The 19,953-nt window shown below is 37.7% G+C and overlaps 1 protein-coding gene across 2 annotated transcripts in view; it reads left to right on the top strand.

The window, feature by feature from the left end:
• The window catches only part of LOC117400381 (matrix metalloproteinase-16-like), a 50,468-nt gene that overhangs the window by 16,678 nt on the left and 13,837 nt on the right, over positions 1–19,953 (top strand). For both annotated transcript variants that reach the window (XM_034000256.3, XM_034000255.3), the window contains 2 exons: positions 3,937–4,098; positions 9,360–9,562. In XM_034000256.3, the coding sequence (XP_033856147.1) occupies positions 3,937–4,098; positions 9,360–9,562 (365 nt within the window). The remainder of the gene's footprint in view (positions 1–3,936; positions 4,099–9,359; positions 9,563–19,953) is intronic.

The raw sequence follows: 19,953 nt of genomic DNA, 5'->3' as shown, positions 1-19,953 counted from the left end.
GCCTGTCATCACCAACTGGTTAACTGAAGTGTCAACTCTTATCTATTTAAATGTCTTTACAGTATACACTTTAGGAGCGTTGACACAGCAGTGACAGTGGTTTGATTCCCAGTTAATAAATCTTGCCTGCGACACAGAAAATATAACAAATCTCTCCGTACAAAATTAGTAGTATTTTCAACTGATTGAAATAAATAAATAAAAATACACAAAAAACTAGAAGCTGAGAAAGGTACACACAGGTGACTCCAAATCCTAGAATAAAGTGGTACGTTGGTTGTTAGTTTACTGATTTATTATCCCCAGCAGATGATGATGCAGATCTTTGGTGAAAAGGATGTAGCTGAAGCGCTTGTACCTAGGTGCATATGACTTGTTTCACAGATTATTGGTCAATTGTAAATTGAATCCCAATGGCATGTAGTTTCAGAGTTAGTATGGGGTTTCAGATATCACATTTAATGTTCCTAGGAACAACTTTATTTTACCTGTTAGTTTGTAGGTTTAATGTACAGCTATGGCCAAAGGTTTTGCATCACCCTACAGAATTAACTAATTTCACTTCATAGTCGAATGAAACCTGTTGAATAATGTTACGTTAACATATTGACAACATTTGAAAAATTTGACATCTGGAAATCTTGCTTGAGAGAGAAATTTTAAATTTGATTTTTAATCATCGCATTGGCATTGCAAGTACAGGTTTTGCAGCTGGCTCCCTATCATTCATGTCCACGTAATTTATTATTGTAATCATATGTTCATGTTGGAATAGTGAGATACCTAACCATTGATGGAAATAGAATAGGTAATATATTATTTGTTACAGTGGTTTATGGTAAAGCCACTTCCTCAGTGTAACTCAACATAAATACAGTAGAATAGCCACAGCACTTGTATCACCTCCAGACCAACAACACACTTAAATATGCATCACATGTGTAGCTAATAAATACAAATTGTATTAGGCTGCTAAAGTGAACAGAATTCCACATTGCTTTAGATAATTGCAAGGCACAACACACTTAACAAGATAAGAGTATGCAAGCTATTTAAAATCAAGTTGACTTGCAAAAAGATAGCATTGAGAAAGTTATAACATTAGGTATGGCCCCTAACCTAAAATGCACTGTTGCAGATAAACGTCTAAATTGCAGAGCACAGCAAAGCAAATATGTAACACCCCCCATTTTTAACACTCCCTGTGTTTCAAATGTCAGGTGATAAACTAGTTTGACTTCAAAGGAACTGTTTCCCCTAATCCATTTGTAAAGGTGTGAAATCTGTGTCACATCCCAGTGCCAGTCATCTAAATCTGTTGAAATAGCTGACTACAGCAATCCGGATAACTGCTGTCTTGCAAGTCAGTAACTATATTGATGGCCCTTGGCTCAAACTAACCGGTGCATCCTGTGTTAGTTGATCATTTGACAATTACGAACAGACTGATAAACAGATGTAAAAAAAAAATAAAAAATTGATAATATAAACATGTTGATAATGATGTACAGTCCATGGGAACAAACAGGTAACATTTAACAGAATGGTTAGATTTGGGAGGGGGGGAGTAAAGCCTTTATCTCTCTGTATCGCATTGATATGCTTTGCCATAAATTCCCCTGGGAAAACCCTGCTAGACTGCATTAGAAATCCTGAACTGACATTAGCTTGTTAAACAGAAGTGTGGCTACACTTTCTTCATGATGGTAGAAGTGGACATTCCTTCAATAAAACGAGAAGCCCACAGCAGGTGATGGGAGTGGGAAGAGAAAGAGCTCACAGTTTGACACTAATTATATGTAACTAAATGTTAGTCTAGGTTGGCAACCACTGCCAGTCACATTTTTGTTGACCTTGTATCAGAAAACACACATGAAGTAGAACACATGTTAACACTAGTGTACATTCTGACCATTTGGCCCTGTGTTGGTTTTTGTATGGAAGGGTAAAATGACAACGTTTCAACCTTAGATCTTGCACTTACCATATACCCACTCCTGAATAACATAACAAGTGGTCCCTAATGCATCTCTGTTAGAAACAGGCTCCAGCAGTAGGCTCCTCGCAGACCTGTTAGTCCATCCCTGGAATCAGAAATTATTACCGTTCCTTGTTTTGTTTTGTTTTTTAAATACCGTAGGGCAAGGACATCCTGGTTCTACAGATAAAACTGAACAGAACCAAAGGATAAATAGCAATTTCATCAGAGGCTACACTGGTTCCATTGGTTGGAAAATACATTACAGTGGGTAACACAGCTGTATTATTACAGAAGGTGATCTTCTTAAACAAATCCTGCAGGGAATCTGTACTTTTTTGCAGACTTTATCCAACTCTATTTTAAAAATCACCAGATGAGCAGTCAGACAGCCCAGAAAAAACCTCCACCACAAGGAAAGCTTAGTCATCAGCAGGAAGTGCATACAAAAAAAGCAAACAAAACCCACAACCAAAAGGAAGATCATTTTGTACCAAAACCACAAATGCACATTCGTTAGGTTGTGAATGTAAATTTAAAGGAACATTTTTTTTATTTTTATCAATCATCCTCATGTCTCGCCTCATGTCTAACATGTTCTAAGTTGTTATGTAGTGACTTGAAGTTTAATTGCATTGCCATCGGTCAGAAGTGTCTTAGATGTATGATGTTTGTGGAGGAATTTACAGTTAAAACATTTAGGATAAAATTGCTTCTACAATAAATCAAGCAGTTACCACATACTGTTGCACTACTATATAATTTACATTACAACTCTCGCTGCTACATCGTGGCCGGTTCTGAATCTGACACAGCTGCTTTATCCAGTTTAAATATAGTTTGTTACATTAATAAAAATGTTCACCCTCACACACACACACAAAGGGTCTGTGGTAGCGCAAGTAGATATATTTTCTCTTCAAAAATTGCATATTTTTCTTGCAGTGTGGTTAACTAACCATTTGTGGCCTTTTTTCCACACAAATATGTGCAATGATTCCCTAGTGTGTCTCTTTGCTATGTACTGTAGGTATAGTCTTAACATTTGTGTTTTCATAGAAAACATATAAGTAGAAAAATTGCATTAAAAACTAACCCTTAAAAAAAACTAACCCTTATCTTACAAATCTAAACATAACTTTCCAATATTTTATGTGAACATGGAGAGACTTGTAGATGGGTTTTTTGATTGAAGTGTATTTTATGTAGAATATAGATGTTATTACGTGGCTTCATCTATGGAAACCCTGACTGCATGTAGCCTGCATTTTGAAGCCAAGTGTAGTCTTAATCCAGAAATAGATTTAGTGTGTAAATCAAGATTTGCATTGTTTCCAAATGTGGGGTTGCAAACATAATTCAGAACCATAGTCTTATTGATGAACATACTTTTCTGTTTTTAAATGCCATATATGAATGAACACACCATGGTTATGGGGTTATGTGTATTCTAGGTTTGATTGTACCTTTTAATATTATTGCCCTTATGGTTTGCTGTTGGTTGAGTTTCTTGATGTTCCTTCTTTTTTCTAACATTGAAGACAAGAGAGTCTAAATACAGAGACTCAGAGGCACTGTTAGAAATGTTGGTTTTCCAAAGACAACTATTTATATCATTCCAAAGACAGCAGTATTTATATCAGCCGTAGTTATAGGTAAGTTAAATAGACCCCTTGAATCTCAAAACTCACTTGACAGAATCAAACTCAAAACTCACTAAAACAGCACAGAAGTAGGTCCGACATGAGTAAGGCCCAATTATCACGAGGAACTGAGTAAAATAACAGAAAAAAAGTAATATTTAAATTAAAAAATTGAAAATTGTAGCTAAAATCACAATTTGCACAATTGTTCATTTCTCTTTCAGGACTGTCCTCTCTTGAGCACCTTCGATACATGTGTGTGCCTGGGAACTGTGGGTAGCTCAGTTTGCTGAAGTTTTCTTCTTCTTTTGACAGGAAATGATTTGTTTCTGGTTGCGGTTCATGAACTGGGCCATGCCTTAGGCCTTGAACATTCCAACGATCCCACGGCAATTATGGCCCCTTTTTACCAGTACATGGAAACAGATAATTTCAGACTGCCTAATGATGATCTGCAGGGTATCCAGAAAATTTATGGTATGTAGTTGCATCTTTTTAAACACAGTGTTTTGATATTTTCATAATCTGTTGTCCCAAAAGGCTGGTATTGCTTGCTTTGTATAAAACATGTTTGTTATAGCTCTATATAAAAATCTGAAATGATGTTTTGCACAGGACTAACAGCAGGAGGAACAGGGAGTGACTGTAAAATTAGCTTGAAAATAATGACTTGTGCGCTATAACTAGGCTTGGTACCTTTTGATATTAATCGATAAAGCTTGTTAAACGTCACATACCCAAAAAATATGAGTTTGACTGAAATAAATTTATGTACGATAAATGTCGGTAAAACCACTTTTTTATTTTCTTACCAAAAATAATAATTTAGAAATCACCTATAGTTTGTGTCCCGTCTCCGTTCCGCTCTGAATGGCTGGGGGTCGCTGTCAGTCATCTCAGTGGTCCGTTAGGACTATAGTTTCACTCTGTTCTGACATATCTCATTGACTGAAGCAGTGCTAGAATGCTCTCATTTGTTTAAGTGACTGTCAATCATCAAGACCTGCACCAACTGTGCACTTTCATTTGCCAGCTACAGCGCCTGTCATTCAAAGCACCTACTTTGAAATTAGCGGGTTAAGGTGTACGTAAGCTTTAGGTATACGGTGACAGCTACTAGTTTGATTTGGAAATGGGGTGCAATTGAAAAACACTTAATGAATATTGTGCACAATACCCTGGCCGATGGCTGAAGTCTCTGTTATAAAACAACAACCGCGAACTGGGACTTACTTGAAGAATTAGACACATCTATCATTTTCAAAAGCCCAATTGACTAAGGTGTTTAATTTCCGGTACAATTTTTTTTTTTTTTTTGCTTTCGATCTATTTTCATTAATATTCCTGTTTGCTTCTGTTTGGCAGAGCAAAAATAATTAAAGAGGGCATGTGCTGCATTACCATAGCTGACCTGCGTTCTGGAGCAAAACCAGCCAGGGATCGATTTTAAATAGTCAGTTTTTGCACGCAAGCAAGTGAGGAGTATATTAGCTTGCAAAAAATGGAGCAGAGCAAAATCCTTGAAAGTTGGCCTGTTAGTTTTTTTTTATTTACTGCATAACCTTGGCCAGGGATGGACAATTTACTGGCCTAACTTTGTTTCATTGTTGAGCTAGTATAGGATCAAAGCTTGTCCATTTTTCATGTTAATCTAATTACGTGATATTGCATGAGTGCAATTTGTGACAAAAAGGGGTTACAGTAAGCACTGCATTAAATACATTCCATTTATATTTAAAAATGTATTTAAAATATCGGATATTGAAGAATATAACTACCATAACAATTGTTTAACCAGAGCATTTCTGTTCTAGAGTTTTCTTGGCAGACTTACAAAATCACAATTGATAAAACCACAGAAATATTAGTCTGGTATTTTGGTTAATAATTGGTTACAATCTTTTACTTATAATATCAATTTATCCATTGCTGTTATGAATATATTTTTGACAAAAGGACTGGTTACATTTGTAAATATGATTTTTTTTTTTTTTTTAAAACACCATTTATCATTTTATTCTGGGAATAGCTGTGTTTAATATGTGACTGATAAAAAACATTCCACAGCAGACCATACACTTACTAGGGTAACCTTTGGAATGAACCATCAAGCAATTAAGGACATACGGTACATTATATGGAAAACCAAGCCTCTACTAAAAAGATGGGATCACCCAAATCTACTGATCTTCTGTATCCAGATGCGTTTTGTCAATAAGGCTGTCATTATCTTCAAAATGAAGGAATGTGCTGGGAAATGAGTGTCTCATTTGCTCCTTCATACAGCTGCATTATTCCAACCACAGCACTGCTCCATGGGATTCCTGCAGTGAGCAGATGTTGGCAATGGGGAAACAGAAATCTACAGGGAACAACTGTTTTTTTAACCTTTCTAAGCATCAATATGGATTGATGTTATCAAGTAGTAAGCCACAAAGACGACCTACAAATCTACAAAGCCCTCACAATTTTTTTTCTGGTGTCTCTTTGTTGCCATGTCATTGTAATCATCTGTTTTGCTACTGATGTGTCTGAAGGAGAAAGGGATCTTTCTATAATAAAATATTCAAGTAATTGGGAACACAAAAAGCAAAGTAGACAAGTGATCTCCCCTACAGCAGAAGGAAAGACTCAGTTGAGCGTAAAATAGAAACAGAAAAAAGAAGCTGCCTTAGCAGGGATGCACAGTAAGCGCATAATTTACGTGAATGCCCACTCGCCGTTCTTGTAAAATGTCAGTAACAAGTTGCACAATTTAATCTAGCAAAAAAGCACAAATTCCAAAGGCTGACAATATTTACACAAAATGGTCATCTTTGGAAACAAAGCTAATAACACCACTGTTTATATATATATAATCTACAGTTATAGGTAAACTTTTAATACTCCAATGGAAATTTCTCGAAAAAAAATAATTATAGGAAACATCTTTTGTAACAAAAGTTTTGCTTTTGTAGATGAGAGGAAAAAAAGGTTACCAGAAATCTACAATTATTTATTTAAGCAATTATTTTGCAAAACTCCAAAAATGCTAATTCAAAAGTATTCATACGCTGGCAAGGAAAATGAAATTAATAGCTAGTTGATGCACTTTTAGCAATAATAACCTGTTTTAAACAATTAGAATATTTGTCAGTGAGCTTTTGGCATGATTCGTTCTTTAGTGATTTTTTACCATTCTTCAATGCAAAACTGTACCAGTTCATTCAAATTCCTTGGACTTCTCTTGTGCACAGCCTTCTTCAGCTCATACCAAAGATTCTCAAATCGGATTTAGAGCGGGACTTTGACTAGGCCATTCCAGAACCTTGATTTTATTCATCTTTAACCATTCTGAAGTAGATTTTGATGTGTGCTTTGGATCGTTGTTGTGTTGGAAGGTCCAGTTGTGCTTTAAACCAAGTTTTGTAGCGGAGGGTTTCAGATGATTGGCCAATATCTTTTGGTATGCTATGGAATGTATTGGAACACAATTTCCTGTGCCATTAGAGGAAAAACAGCCCCATAGAAGGATATTACTGCCTCCATGCTTGACAGTAGGTATGGTGTTCTTTTCTTTGTACGCCTCACCAGACTTTCTCCAAAAGTAACGACTATCAGCGTGACCAAATAGTTTGATTTTTATTTCATCACTCCACAAAACCTTTGACCAGAACTCATATCCATCATTCAAATGGCGTTTTGCAAACTTTAAGTGATTGTCCTTGTGACGTTTTCCTAAGAGTGGCTTTTTCCTTGGCATGCGACCATTTAGACCTTCACCATGAAATACTCGACCTATGGTTGAAATGGAAACCCTAGTCCCACTTGAAGCCAATTCACTTTGAATATCTTTGGCAGTCAATCTTGGATTGTTATTAACCTTCCTCACAATTCTTCTACTTGTTCTTGGTGGAAGAACCTTCTTTCTTCCAGACCGAGATAGCGTTGTGACAGTACATGAGTCTTGTACTTCTTGATAATAGAAACAATAGTTGAAATTGGGATACTCAAATGCTTGGAAATCTTCTTATATCCTTATCTAGCTTAATGACAATTAATAATTTTCTGCCTAAGGTCTTCAGATAGCTCTTACTTATTCCCATATTGCCTTATTGGTAATGACAGCAGTCATCCTGTGCCTAACCCTTTTATACTCTCTTAGAATGTTCACCTGGATTGTATCCAGCATTTCCTTGACTTCTCTAGAATTAGGTTCTGTATTATCATATTGAAATTTCTAGCACCTTGTAGACAAAGCTATCACAGCATCAAAGGGTATGAATACTTTTTAATTAGCATTTTTTTTCCTAAAATTCTTTGTTTTTGAGAAATTTCTAGAAATTATAAATTTCCATTTGGGTATGTAAACTTTTGACTATAACTGTATATGTGTGTATGTATACACCTTAATTTCTAGACATACCAAGAGAAAGTCTTATGAAATTATTAAGAAACTTTGCGTAGTCTAGAGTCGGTTAGCACTCAATGTGCATACACAAGTTGTAGAGAGTATCAGAATCTGGGGATACGTAGCGGAAGGTCATGGTGATCTTCATGATTCTAATAGCTCCAAGTTTGTATCGCTAGCCGTGGAGAGGGTTGTGTGTTAAAGTTTGTATTTATTCCTTAACTCCATTATAGGAGTAACTCCCCCCCCCCCCCCCCCCAATATCAGCATTTTCTGGGAGAGAGGGGAGATGAGAACAAGCAGCTGATAGTGTTACTAACCACAGCTTGCCAATGCCTGCTTCTGCTTCATTATCATGCACTGACCTGCCAACACAGAAACTTCATTTCTGGCTTCCCACGCCCTGGGGACAGCTGCTCTTTTAATCAGTTAAAAAAGACAGCTTCTCAGCCAGCTCTATTGACAGCTGCAAAAATTGCTTAGCTTTCGTCATTATTACGCTTTTTTCTGGAAATATCTATGACTAAAGTATTGTGCAAAGTACATGTTTGCTGTGCCACCGTGAACGCCACTTTTAAGGAAGTATTAAAGGAGTGCTAGCCAATGCTTTGAATGTTCTTACTTCTAAAAAGGATGCATTTTAAAAACTTTGGTTAGCATTTCATTAAACAGTATAACATAGAAGAGGCTGGTAATTCTTTGTTATCCAGCAAAACCAGATATAATGCACGATAAAGTTTTAATTAGTATAAAATTCATGAGAAACTGATGACAACAGTTGGAGTTCAGTCAAAAATAAAATGTTTGTTCAAATTGAGTAAATACATGAACATATTTTTTTCATCTATTGTAAAGTGCTACCAAAATACATATAATGTTAAAGCCCTCTATGATGCAAGGTGTTAATTTAAAGGGCAAATGGGGAAAAAAGACTCAATTTGTATAGCAGTTTGATCCATTTCAGAATTATCCACATTGGAACAAGCTTAGGTGTCTATAATGAAGCTCATAATAAAATCTGAAACTGCCACAAAATGGAAGTCTTCTTTCTAACTGTTGTCTCCTGAGCACACGTAAATCATATTATTTATCTTTAAAAGACTTTAAAAGACTGTAGCATTCCTTATTAGGTTAGAGAATTCCATATGTTTGCTTTGTTTGACTGTTTTTATATTCTACACTAATATATCCACGACATAATTACAAGAAAGCAGCCAAAGAAAATGACCTTATACAATATTTACAGATAGGCATGGTGAAAATGCTTATGCTTCCATAAGATGATGTTGGTAGACTGCAGCAGAATTATAAATGCTAACATTTATGGTGCTTCTTTATCTTCCACAAGGTCCACCAGACAAGATTCCACAACCCACAAGACCTCTTCCCACTATCCCGCCACAGCGCTCAAACCCAACCCCGGATCTGCGGAAGACCAATCGGCAACCCAAACTACCACGGCCACCTTCTTACCCCGGTGCCAAACCCGACATCTGTGATGGGAACTTCAATACTCTGGCCATTCTTCGCCGGGAGATGTTTGTTTTCAAGGTAGGAGGCTAAGCTGTATGAACCTGAGTTTATGTGCCTGCGTTTCTACATCTATTCTTTAAATATCTAAAGATTGGTTTGTTACTGGGATACGTTTTCCAGGCATGCATCCATTTATGTGTGGATCTTTAATATCAGCAAGTCTCGCTAGTAACTCTTGCCAAGCTCTTTGTAAAGAGAATCTAAAGTGCCAGTATATTCTATGGTATCAGTGTAAGTGAAGCATAAATAAACATTCTGTGTAGGATGTATGGCACTGTTTTATTTAAAATATTCTGCAATAGGCTGGTGCATTAAACCCTGTATTGGCATGGTAATAGATCCCTTGTTGTGTGGTGCATGGGAATTATGTTCTTAACTCTCACAAATAAGTAAGGACTGGGTCCTCCAAATATCCTACACCATCTATACCATCTCCAGAACAAATCCTAAATGCTACCAAGCTATTTGTCTATTGCACTAATCCAGAGTGCATAGAAGATTGCAGAGTAGCTAGAATACTTCAGTTTTGTACATTGACTGACTAACAAACTGGTGTAACTAGTAACTGTGTGAGAGTTGTGTGAAACTGTTCAGCAACATGTATGTGAAAGCAGAAGGATCTCTGTGATTTCACAGTGGGTGCCCATGCTGGCTTGCTCCTCAGTGCAGTGGCTGATTTGACCAATGTGTCCATCAAGTCTGTCTCCATGGTGTGCAGAAGACTAGAACTGAAAACCACTAAAAAATAACAGACATGCTTTAGTGTCCAAATTCATAGAAACTTACAACACTAGACAAGACACACCTGTTGCCACTCGAACAGTACCCAGGTGCTACGCATTGTGTGTTTCAGCAGCAGGTCACACTCATTTTTGGTCTGTGCAGATGGATAAATTCATAACTCTGGTACTGCTTTTTAGGCAAAGCAGGTTTCCCTTTACTTATTAACACATATGTAACTTGCTGGCATTGATTCTATGAGACATCTGGCAACACCCTTTTCCCTGCCCCTTCATTTTTATTCCAGTTTGTATGTGTAGGTGTCAGGATCCTGCCTCAGAAGAATTGACAGAGTCTGCTGACTGGTTAAACTCTGGTTGGAAACTTTCTAGCACTGAAATGTAAAGCACCTGTCTTCCTGGCTAGCGTATTTAGTCACGGTCAAAAGAAAATTACATTCCAAGAAATTGGAATACAGGAAATTTCAACACCTGTTGGTATGTATGTGGATTTGAAAGCCAGACGGTTTTCATTTCTTCTTTGGCTACAATATTTTTTTTGTCTAAAGGGTCCCAAGAGCAAATCCTTATATAAAATATAGGGTGTGTGTTTTCTCAAAGGAAGGCACTCCTATAAATATTATTTTCCTTAAACACAGTAATAATTCCAGTAAGCGTCATGCTTTTTTTAAGAACATAAGAAAGTTTACAAACGAGAGGAGGCCATTCGGCCCATCTTGCTCGTTTTGGTTGTTAGTAACTTATTGATCCCAGAATCTCATCAAGCAGGTTCTTGAAGGATCCCAGGGTGTCAGCTTCAGCAACATTACTGGGGAATTGGTTCCAGACTCCCACAATTCTCTGTGTAAAAAGGTGCCTCCTATTTTCTGTTCTGAATGCCCATTTATCTAATGTGACCCCTGGTCTTTGTTTTTTTTCAGGTTGAAAAAGTCCCTTGGGTCGACATTGTCAATACCTTTTAGAATTTTGAATGCTTGAATCAGATCGCTGCGTAGTCTTCTTTATTCAAGATTGAATAGATTCAGTTATTTTAGCCTGTCTGCATATGGGCTGAAAGGGCAGTGGGTTAGGTGCTGGCTTTTCAATATGAATCTGAGAGAGATGCTTGAGGTTGTATGTTTATCCTCTTATGGATTCTGCTATAACTATGTTGTTCTTTTCTAATTTCAATTGTGTTTTATTCCTCCCAGAAAAAAGTGCACTTTCTGTAAAATAGGTACACAAGGTGCTTAAAAAAGAAAAAAAGAAAGTAGAACATCAGTAATTATTAGACAAGCATTTTTCTAGAATGACTCTGAAATGACATAAAGACTTATGATACGTTCAAAATGTCTGCTGACTTTCATCACAAGCAGTTCTCTAGATTCTTGCAAAACATAAATAACATACAGAACCATTTCTACATACCCCCAAAGTACTGTAGGTACATGTGGCAATGTGCCCTGCCCTTGTGTGCGTTTCTGTGTTGTATGTTGCATGTTGTGTGTAAATGTTGGTGTATTGTAGTTGGTACACGGGATATAAATGGGTGTGTGCAGCACGAGGATTTAAATTGTATAATTATATTTAGGCACGGGATTGCATTTAAAGTATGTAATAATATGTGAGCACGGGGTTGCACGTAATGAATTCACGTGCTGGGATTCAAGTGAATAATTAATTAGTAATTGAATCCCAGCACAACAGTATATATAGAGACACGTAGCACTCACTCGGGGTTGGGTGTTCGGTGAGTGGAGAACGGGAGAGAGAGAAGGAGAAAGTAAAATAAAGTAAATTAAATTGATAGTTGTTTTCACTCACCGTGTTTGTTCGTTTGTCTGTTTAGTGTTTAGTACGTTTTGTTTGTCTATTTTATTTTGGCGTAGAGTGCCGTGTCCTGTGTTTTTGTGTTCTCTTGTTTTGTTTATTAAATGCTGAGCACAACCAAGTGCTCAGCTTCACCAACCTCGCTGTCTCTGTCTGTCTGTTTCTTCCGGGTCTGACGTGTCACTACCAGCCAGCCTTGTGACAGTACATCAAGTGTATTACATCCTCTGAGGGGGTCTGCATCCCCAGCAGGAAATACAGTAATACTCGTCCAGAGCATAGATATTTAAAGAATCACCTAGAGCTTTATATAAGTTTCAAAAATACCAGGCACAATTATTGTATTATCTATGTAGTGTTATAACATATGTAGCAATCTGTTTTGTAGTGAAAATTCACGACTAAAGTTCTTGTAATTCTAATAAAATGATGTTTGAATATCTGTGGGGCATGCCAGATGGCACACAGTGGCTGAAATGGTTAAGCTTCAGCTGGTAAAACACAGGGCACTTGATAAGTGGTGCTGAACAAGGTGGTTAAGTATGTGGTGCGGATGTTAGGATATGAACCATATGAGGGGTATAATATGAACCAGATGATAATGTTCCTGTTGGCTGCAAGGCTCAAGGCTTCACTGCTGGTGGTTCTTTTACTTCTTTATAGATAAGTGAGCAGAGTCTTTTTAATCTGAGACTTGTGATAAAAGTTTACAGCATACTGTAGCAAAGTGTAATAAAGTGCAGAGAAATCATTCAGCTCAGCATAGTAAACCACAGATATGAACGTTTCAGGCATTGTAAAAAAAAAAAAGGGGGGGTTAACCGTGGCAAAGCATAGTTAATACATGGTATAAGCAAAGGAAAACAGTATTAAGAAGCAAAATTACTGTGCAGATTTACCATGGTAAACTTCATAGCAGTTCCTAGTTTGGAACATTTTACAAAACCTGTTTAAAGGCATGGAAACAGCCATGAGTTTTATTTGCTTTGTGTTACATAAATGGCGATTTATTTTTATTTTTTAATCATTGTTTTTTTGTTTTTTTTTTAATTTAGTTGTTGCCAATTATTTTTTATTATTTTCTCCCCAATTTGGAAATGGCCACCCCTGCGCTGACTGGATGGCGAAGACGAACACACGCTGTCCTCCGATGCATGTGCCGTCAGCCGACCACTTTTTTTCACACTGCAGACTCACCATGCAGCCACCCAAGAGCTACAGCGTCGGAGGACAACACAGCTCTCGGGCAACTTACAGGCAAGCCCGCAGGCACCCGGCCAGACTACAGGGGTCGCTGGTGCGCGGTGGGTGCGCCGAGGACACCCTTGCCGACCTAACCCTCCCTCCCCCCGGACGGCGCTCGGCCAATTGAGCGCCGCCCCCTGGAAGCTCCCGTCCTTGGTTGGCAAAGGAATAGCTTGGACTCGAACCCGCGACGTCCAGACTATAGAGCTCACTCCACGTGGAGCTCCTTTACTGGATGCGCCACTCGGAAGCCCTTTTTAATGATTGTTATGTTTTCAAATATGTGTGCAATATGAAGAAGCAATACTTTTCTTTCAGCAGTAATGTTCAGTTTCATTGAAGCATAAAAGAAAAGAAAGAAGAAATACTTCCCGCTAGATTAAAAATTCTTCACTATGAAAAAGCTTCTTTAACTGATTAAAATGTATGTAATGGGTTTAAGTTAGAATAAATCACACAGCTGGAGCTTTTTTATTGGTCAGAACAGAATGTTATGGAAATCTGTGAATTTCTTGGAACTATTAAGGTGAATCAGCAACTGTGACGGGGGCAAAACTACCTCATTAAACTAATCGGAAACTTCTGAAAACAATGTTCTATATGTGAATATATTAGTATAGACCTAGAGGCGTACTGTATGAACAGTTTTCTATATGCATCAGATGTCAGAATTTGTTTTTGTTTTTGTCAGAAGCTATATTTCTTTCACCAAAAAGCTACTGACAGTTAATGAAATTACCAAACAAATTGCTGTGGGATCACTCTGTTTATTTATGTTCTGTATTTTTTGCTGTGTTTAATTTTATATTTTTAGTTGAACTACAAAGACTACAAAGAAGCACTTAACCTAAAATTGCTTTCTCTCTCTGTAACAAGCAGACTTCTCATTTGATTCCCTGGAGTGTTTGTTCCATCAATGTCATAGGTTCAAACAGGGAAATTGATTTTTAAATTTCCTAACTTTTTCCATAAATCTTTTTACCTAAGGTGCTTTCCATTGTGATAAGTTAAATATACTTGTATATATTCATTTGGAAGGATGAAAAACAAGCCGCTTGACTCAAATGAAATTCAGAAAGAATGTATACTGAAGACTGCTGCTCAAAGTACTCCAGTCTCTGTATCCCCGTCTAAGTGGGGGTTGTGATTTACTTCAAATGACTACCAGCTGGGCTGTTGCCTGAACTCATTTAAAAAAAGAAAAGATGATGATTGAAAATGATTAGCCTTTTCTTCCAACCTCACAGCTTGTGACAGATCATTATCAGGTACATTGAGACAAGCGCATGCAAAAGGAGATGCATTGGCTACTTTGTCAATCTGGAATTGCTTCAAAGTACACAGTGCGTCAGTAGCTGAGCTGGGATTTGCGTATCTACTTGCCTTCTTATACTCTTTCTTTAAACTTGACCACAGACCATTTGAGCAGGATTTGCTGTAGAGCTTTGCCTTAATTGGAAAAGGGAATTACAATAGAGAAAGTTGTTTGCATTGGTAATAAACATCTTCAGTTACAGTCGAGACAAGTTTTCCTTTAACTTTTGGTGCCACCGGACACAGAAGAAAAACGACATGTCAGAATGTGCTGCTTCAGAATGCTAAAAGCTTCATTTAAGCTCAAATATATCCCAGGTGTCTGGCACAAACTTCGGTGCAGGGTCAAAGCTGCAGGAAAGACTAGAAAACCTCTTTGATTATTATTATTCTGCCTGTATATAGTATATTTGCATATATCCTCTGTACAAACTGGGCCTCAGGGTTGTTGTAGTCTCACAAAAAAAATGTGAGATTAGAGTTTTGCGACAGGAAACTGCTTATTAATCTGTCTTTCAGTGGACGGGAACACAGTCACGTGTGGCCAGTCCACATAGACAGTTCCTCATGGCAGCCAGATTTAGAAATTTATTGAAATTATTTTCCTTCCTACTTCCTGGAATAGATGCAGTGTAGAGATTATGAATTCTAGACATTGTTTGCATACAAGACCAGCGTCTGGGATTCTGTATGTAGAGTTATTGGTGGAACTTCTTTTTGTCCTTTTTGGTACATAGTTTTCTTCTGTTTACAGGGCGTCCGCTGTAAAAGCCCTATCAAATTCCATCTGTTTTGCTGTAGGTATCTGTACAATGAATGATGCATAGACACTATGTGTAGCTACCAAGATGCAGCTTTAGAACATAAAGCAAAATCACTATTTCAACAAAAGAAGAATCAAATAGCAGTAAGCAAGCCATTCCATGTGTTACAGTGGCTAATTCTTTCTTGACCTATATTTAATTTGGATTTGGACTTTAAGCTTTCTGTAATACTAATATGCTCCCATTATAGTTATATCGAAAGAATGTAACATATTTTTCAGTTATAAAATATAAAATGTGGATAACAAGTTGAGAATACACCCATCTTACATTGCAAAGAATACAAATCTTTTCACAGTGAGCCAGGAATGAATTACACCTTCTGTACATTCTTATAAGAAAGATGGCAATTACCTTATACTAAAAACTAATTTGTGCTAAGTATGTTTCAAAGAATTCAGTCATTTAAAGGGAAAAGTTCCTGTACTGTATATCATTTTCAAGTGGCCTTGAACTCCAGGTTTTGCTATAGTTTTAGTGGTACCTGCTCCTAACTACTACATTTTATCTAACATGACTTTGGTGATTGTCTTACTGTATCTGGTCTGGGTAGGGTATCCAATCACAGTTTTGGAGGGCCATTTCACACCAGGTTTAACAGATAAAATGAGATCACGAACTACGGGGTCTGGGTGGAGGCTTAGTTGGTTCAATTAAACCATTTAGAACAGGGATGGAACAAAGACCAGAAGTGGAAGGGCCAACTTTGGCCGCTCCCCCGGCCTAGGTCATGGTCTTCCAACGGATGGGTCCTGAGCCCTGTATGGCTCTTTGAGCTCCACAATCTGGCTTTCTTGATTTGAGAGGGGAGGGCTGGACAGTTTGGTATTTTTTGTTGGAAATAAGTCAAAGTGAAAAAACAAATGTTGTGTTTAAACATGTAACCTGCTTAATGAGCACCAAAATACTGAAGCAGTAATCTGTTTAATGAGCACAATAAATACTGAATACATTTATTTTCCTTTGTGATCTGTGTGCTTTTTAGGGCCCATTAAGAACTAGTCATCAATATTGTCCTTTCAGCCAAAAAGGTTGGACAGCTTGGTGCATTGGGTTAGCTACCAAGAGCTGCGGAAACGTGACATTCAAACACAGAAAAAAAATCTAAGTATTCTAGAGACTACAGACTTAATTTAACAACCTTGCAAATACACAAGATTAATTTATTATTGGATGCGTCTGGCAGCTTTTGGCAGCTTAAATGCTTAAGTGTGCAGGAAGTCTACATTCATTCCTGTTGCAGGTACAATATTTGTATGTGTGTGTGCTCTGCACATTTATGAGTTCATAATTTGTGTGGATCTTTATTTGTATAGATACCAGTGCCCATGGTTTATTTGAAAAGAAGCAAAGAGGGTCAGGCCCTTTCTGGTTTCTCATTGTTTTACTGTTTGTATTTATAGTCTGGTTAGAATACACCGTGTAACACTTTTTTTTTTTTTTTTTTTGGTTCCTGGGTAGTAAGTGTTATTTCCTAATTGCTTATGCCTCAAAAGTATAGAAAATGGCTATTATTCTCCACAAACTTTGCTTTTGTGACCAGGACAGTGATATTTTGAAATGTACCTATTTTCCAGAACATTCCAGATAGATTCAGTGCTGAGTAAACTTGGAGTAACTTCTAGAACTTTCTAGAACTTTCCAGTAATATAAATAGTAGTATAAATACAGGGGCCTTAAGCCCACCAGTTCAGTTTAGTTCCAGCTGCCTAAGTGGATACATATCTGCATTTTTCTGAGATGGCATCAAGGTCATAGGAGACTTCAAAATGGTGGCATTCCTGATGGGTCTCCAAGGCGGTTTTACCAAGTTTCCCTGCTATCTTTGCCTTTGGGACAGCAGGGACACCAAGGCGCACTAAGGCGCACTACCACAGGCGGGACTGGCCACAGCGGACTGAGTTCTCTGTGGGGAGGAACAACGTCAAGTGGGAGCCACTGGTGGACCCCCGGAAGGTGCTGATGCCACCACTGCACATCAAATTGGGCCTTATGAAACAATTTGTCAGAGCTCTAGATAAGGAGTCGGCAGCCTTCAAGTACCTTCAAGACTTCTTCCCTAAGCTGTCTGAGGCAAAGGTCAAAGCCGGTGTCTTCGTCGGACCACAGATAAAGAAGATCCTGGAGTGCAATGAATTCCCCAAGAAGTTCACTAGTAAGGAGAAAGCGGCTTGGAACAGCTTTGTCGCAGTGGTTCGGGGCTTCCTGGGCAATCACAAGGCCGAAAACTATGTGGAGCTGTTTGAGACTCTGGTGAAGAACTACGGCACAATGGGCTGTAGGATGTCCCTCAAAGTCCATATCCTTGATGCTCATCTTGATAAATTCAAGGAGAACATGGGAGCGTACTCGGAGGAGCAAGGCGAGCGCTTCCACCAGGATATACTGGACTTTGAACACCGCTACCAAGGACAGTATAACGAGAACATGATGGGAGACTACATTTGGGGGCTGATTCGTGAAAGTGATTTACAGTACAATCGTAAATCTCGAAAAACTACTCACTTCTAAATCTTTTGTAGTCATTTTTGTATTACTTTAGTATAAATACATGTTAATTTGGATTCATATGTTGTTTTTTTCTGACTTTATGTGAACGAAAAAACACAAATTCGCCTGTTTTCTCACTGGAAATAGGTAAATTTCAAAATATCACTGTCCTGGTCACAAAAGCAAAGTTTGTGGGGAATAATAGCCATTTTCTATACTTTTGAGGCATTAGCAATTAGGAAATAACACTTACTACCCAGGAACAAAAATTGTGTTACATAGTGTTATTAATGAATTCTCTGAATATTATGAATAAGCAATGTATTCTGTTTCACATTTAATGTTGCAGATAATATATACATATGTTGGTATGAGTAATTATGGGATTGATGTTCAGTTACTGTCTTCCATAGAGGCCCCAATAGGCTTTTGTAATAGCTCTATAAATGTTGAATCCACTTATAGTAACCTTCTCATCGAGAAATTTGCACTCATGAGAAAGATGTGGGTGTTGTAAGGATCAGGATTTGCAGCTTTACATCTTCCTATCATATTAATCTTACTGTGCGCTGATGCAGAGGGTTGCTCTGTTATTAGAAAGGAAGTGGCACTTCAGGATTTGTAGTTTTCGAATGTATTTATTAAATCTAGTTTATGAGAAATACGTGGATTTTGATTATCTTTTTAGTCCGTTCTGTTCTCAATTAGCTTGGCAAGTGTAAAACAAACAAAACAAAAAAGCAAACTGCTGAGAACTTCAAGGTTTGCCAGCTGTCAGTGTGTTGGCTTAATCAGTCCATGTGGTAGCCCTGGGTCTGACATCAGCATAAAACCATATGAGAGAGGGAGTTTCCTAGAATCATTTTGTAAAGTCATGACATTTCAATATACAAAAAATAATAATAAACCCCCATTTATATGAGTAATATGTGGGCCATGATTTAAAGAGGGTGGAGTAAATCATATGCATCTAAAATGACTTTTCCATCTGTGTTTCCCATTTCCTTTGAGGTTTTTGGCAGGGTTTTCTCTGTGAAAGTTGCCTAAAAATGACACTCCTTAGTTTTGAATTTCCATTATTCATCTTGACCGGCTGTACGTCCAAAGAGACTGAGTAATAACATCAGGGAAATGAGGACAAACAGTGCTGCAAATGCAGCAAGAAGAGTACTTGGCTAATAAGGACGGTGTCCGGCTGATTTTAGCTTCACTGGCGCTTTTTATTTTTATTTTTATTAGGCTCCTCTTGTACCACCTCAGATTAGAAACAGTTGAAATAATAGATTGTCAAGCAAGTGTCATCTCCTTTTCACTTTTCTTGCCTCTCTGTGGCTCACATCAGAGGTTAATAGGGAATTTTCTGCTTGATTGTGCCCTTTTTGGCTTTGGTGTGCATTACGTTCCCTGGAGTGCAGACTACTGGTACTCTGCTTCTGGAGGAGGCACTTCTCCCTCCTGAGATGTGAATTGCTTAGCGAGGTATGCATGCAGACATAAGGTTTTGCCAGCACGCTGCCTTTTCCTGAAGGCACTGCTGATGTGGGGGAGCTCTCTGCTTAATGAGTGTACACCTGTAATGTAATTTAACTGCAGTGACTGATGCCTTTTAATGCAGTGATATCCAAGAGCTGAAATGGTCCCAGCCAGACCTTGTTAAATTTTAAAGGTTAAAATGAAGTATAAAGAAACTGAAAAATAATATCACTATTCGTGTATAAAAGAAAAGAAAAAAAATACTGAGAAATACTGTGTCTCCGGTGATCAGATGTGGTGATGCCCAAATGTATATTGTAATTGTAGCTATATCTTGAAAACAGCTTTTAGTTGTGATGACACTTTATTCTGTAACTGTAGGTCAAGCTGAATGGAGACCTGTTTGTTTTTCATGCTCTGACATCTGGCTGGCAGACCTAATGAAGGCTGTATATATATATATATATATATATATATATATATATATATATATATATCACCTGGTTTTTGTTGC

Source organism: Acipenser ruthenus, chromosome 4, assembly GCF_902713425.1.
Source record: "Acipenser ruthenus chromosome 4, fAciRut3.2 maternal haplotype, whole genome shotgun sequence".
In the NCBI taxonomy this organism is placed as follows: Eukaryota; Metazoa; Chordata; class Actinopteri; order Acipenseriformes; family Acipenseridae; genus Acipenser; species Acipenser ruthenus.
Note: the sequence above shows the minus strand (reverse complement) of the source record. Positions and strands in the feature narration are given on the sequence as shown.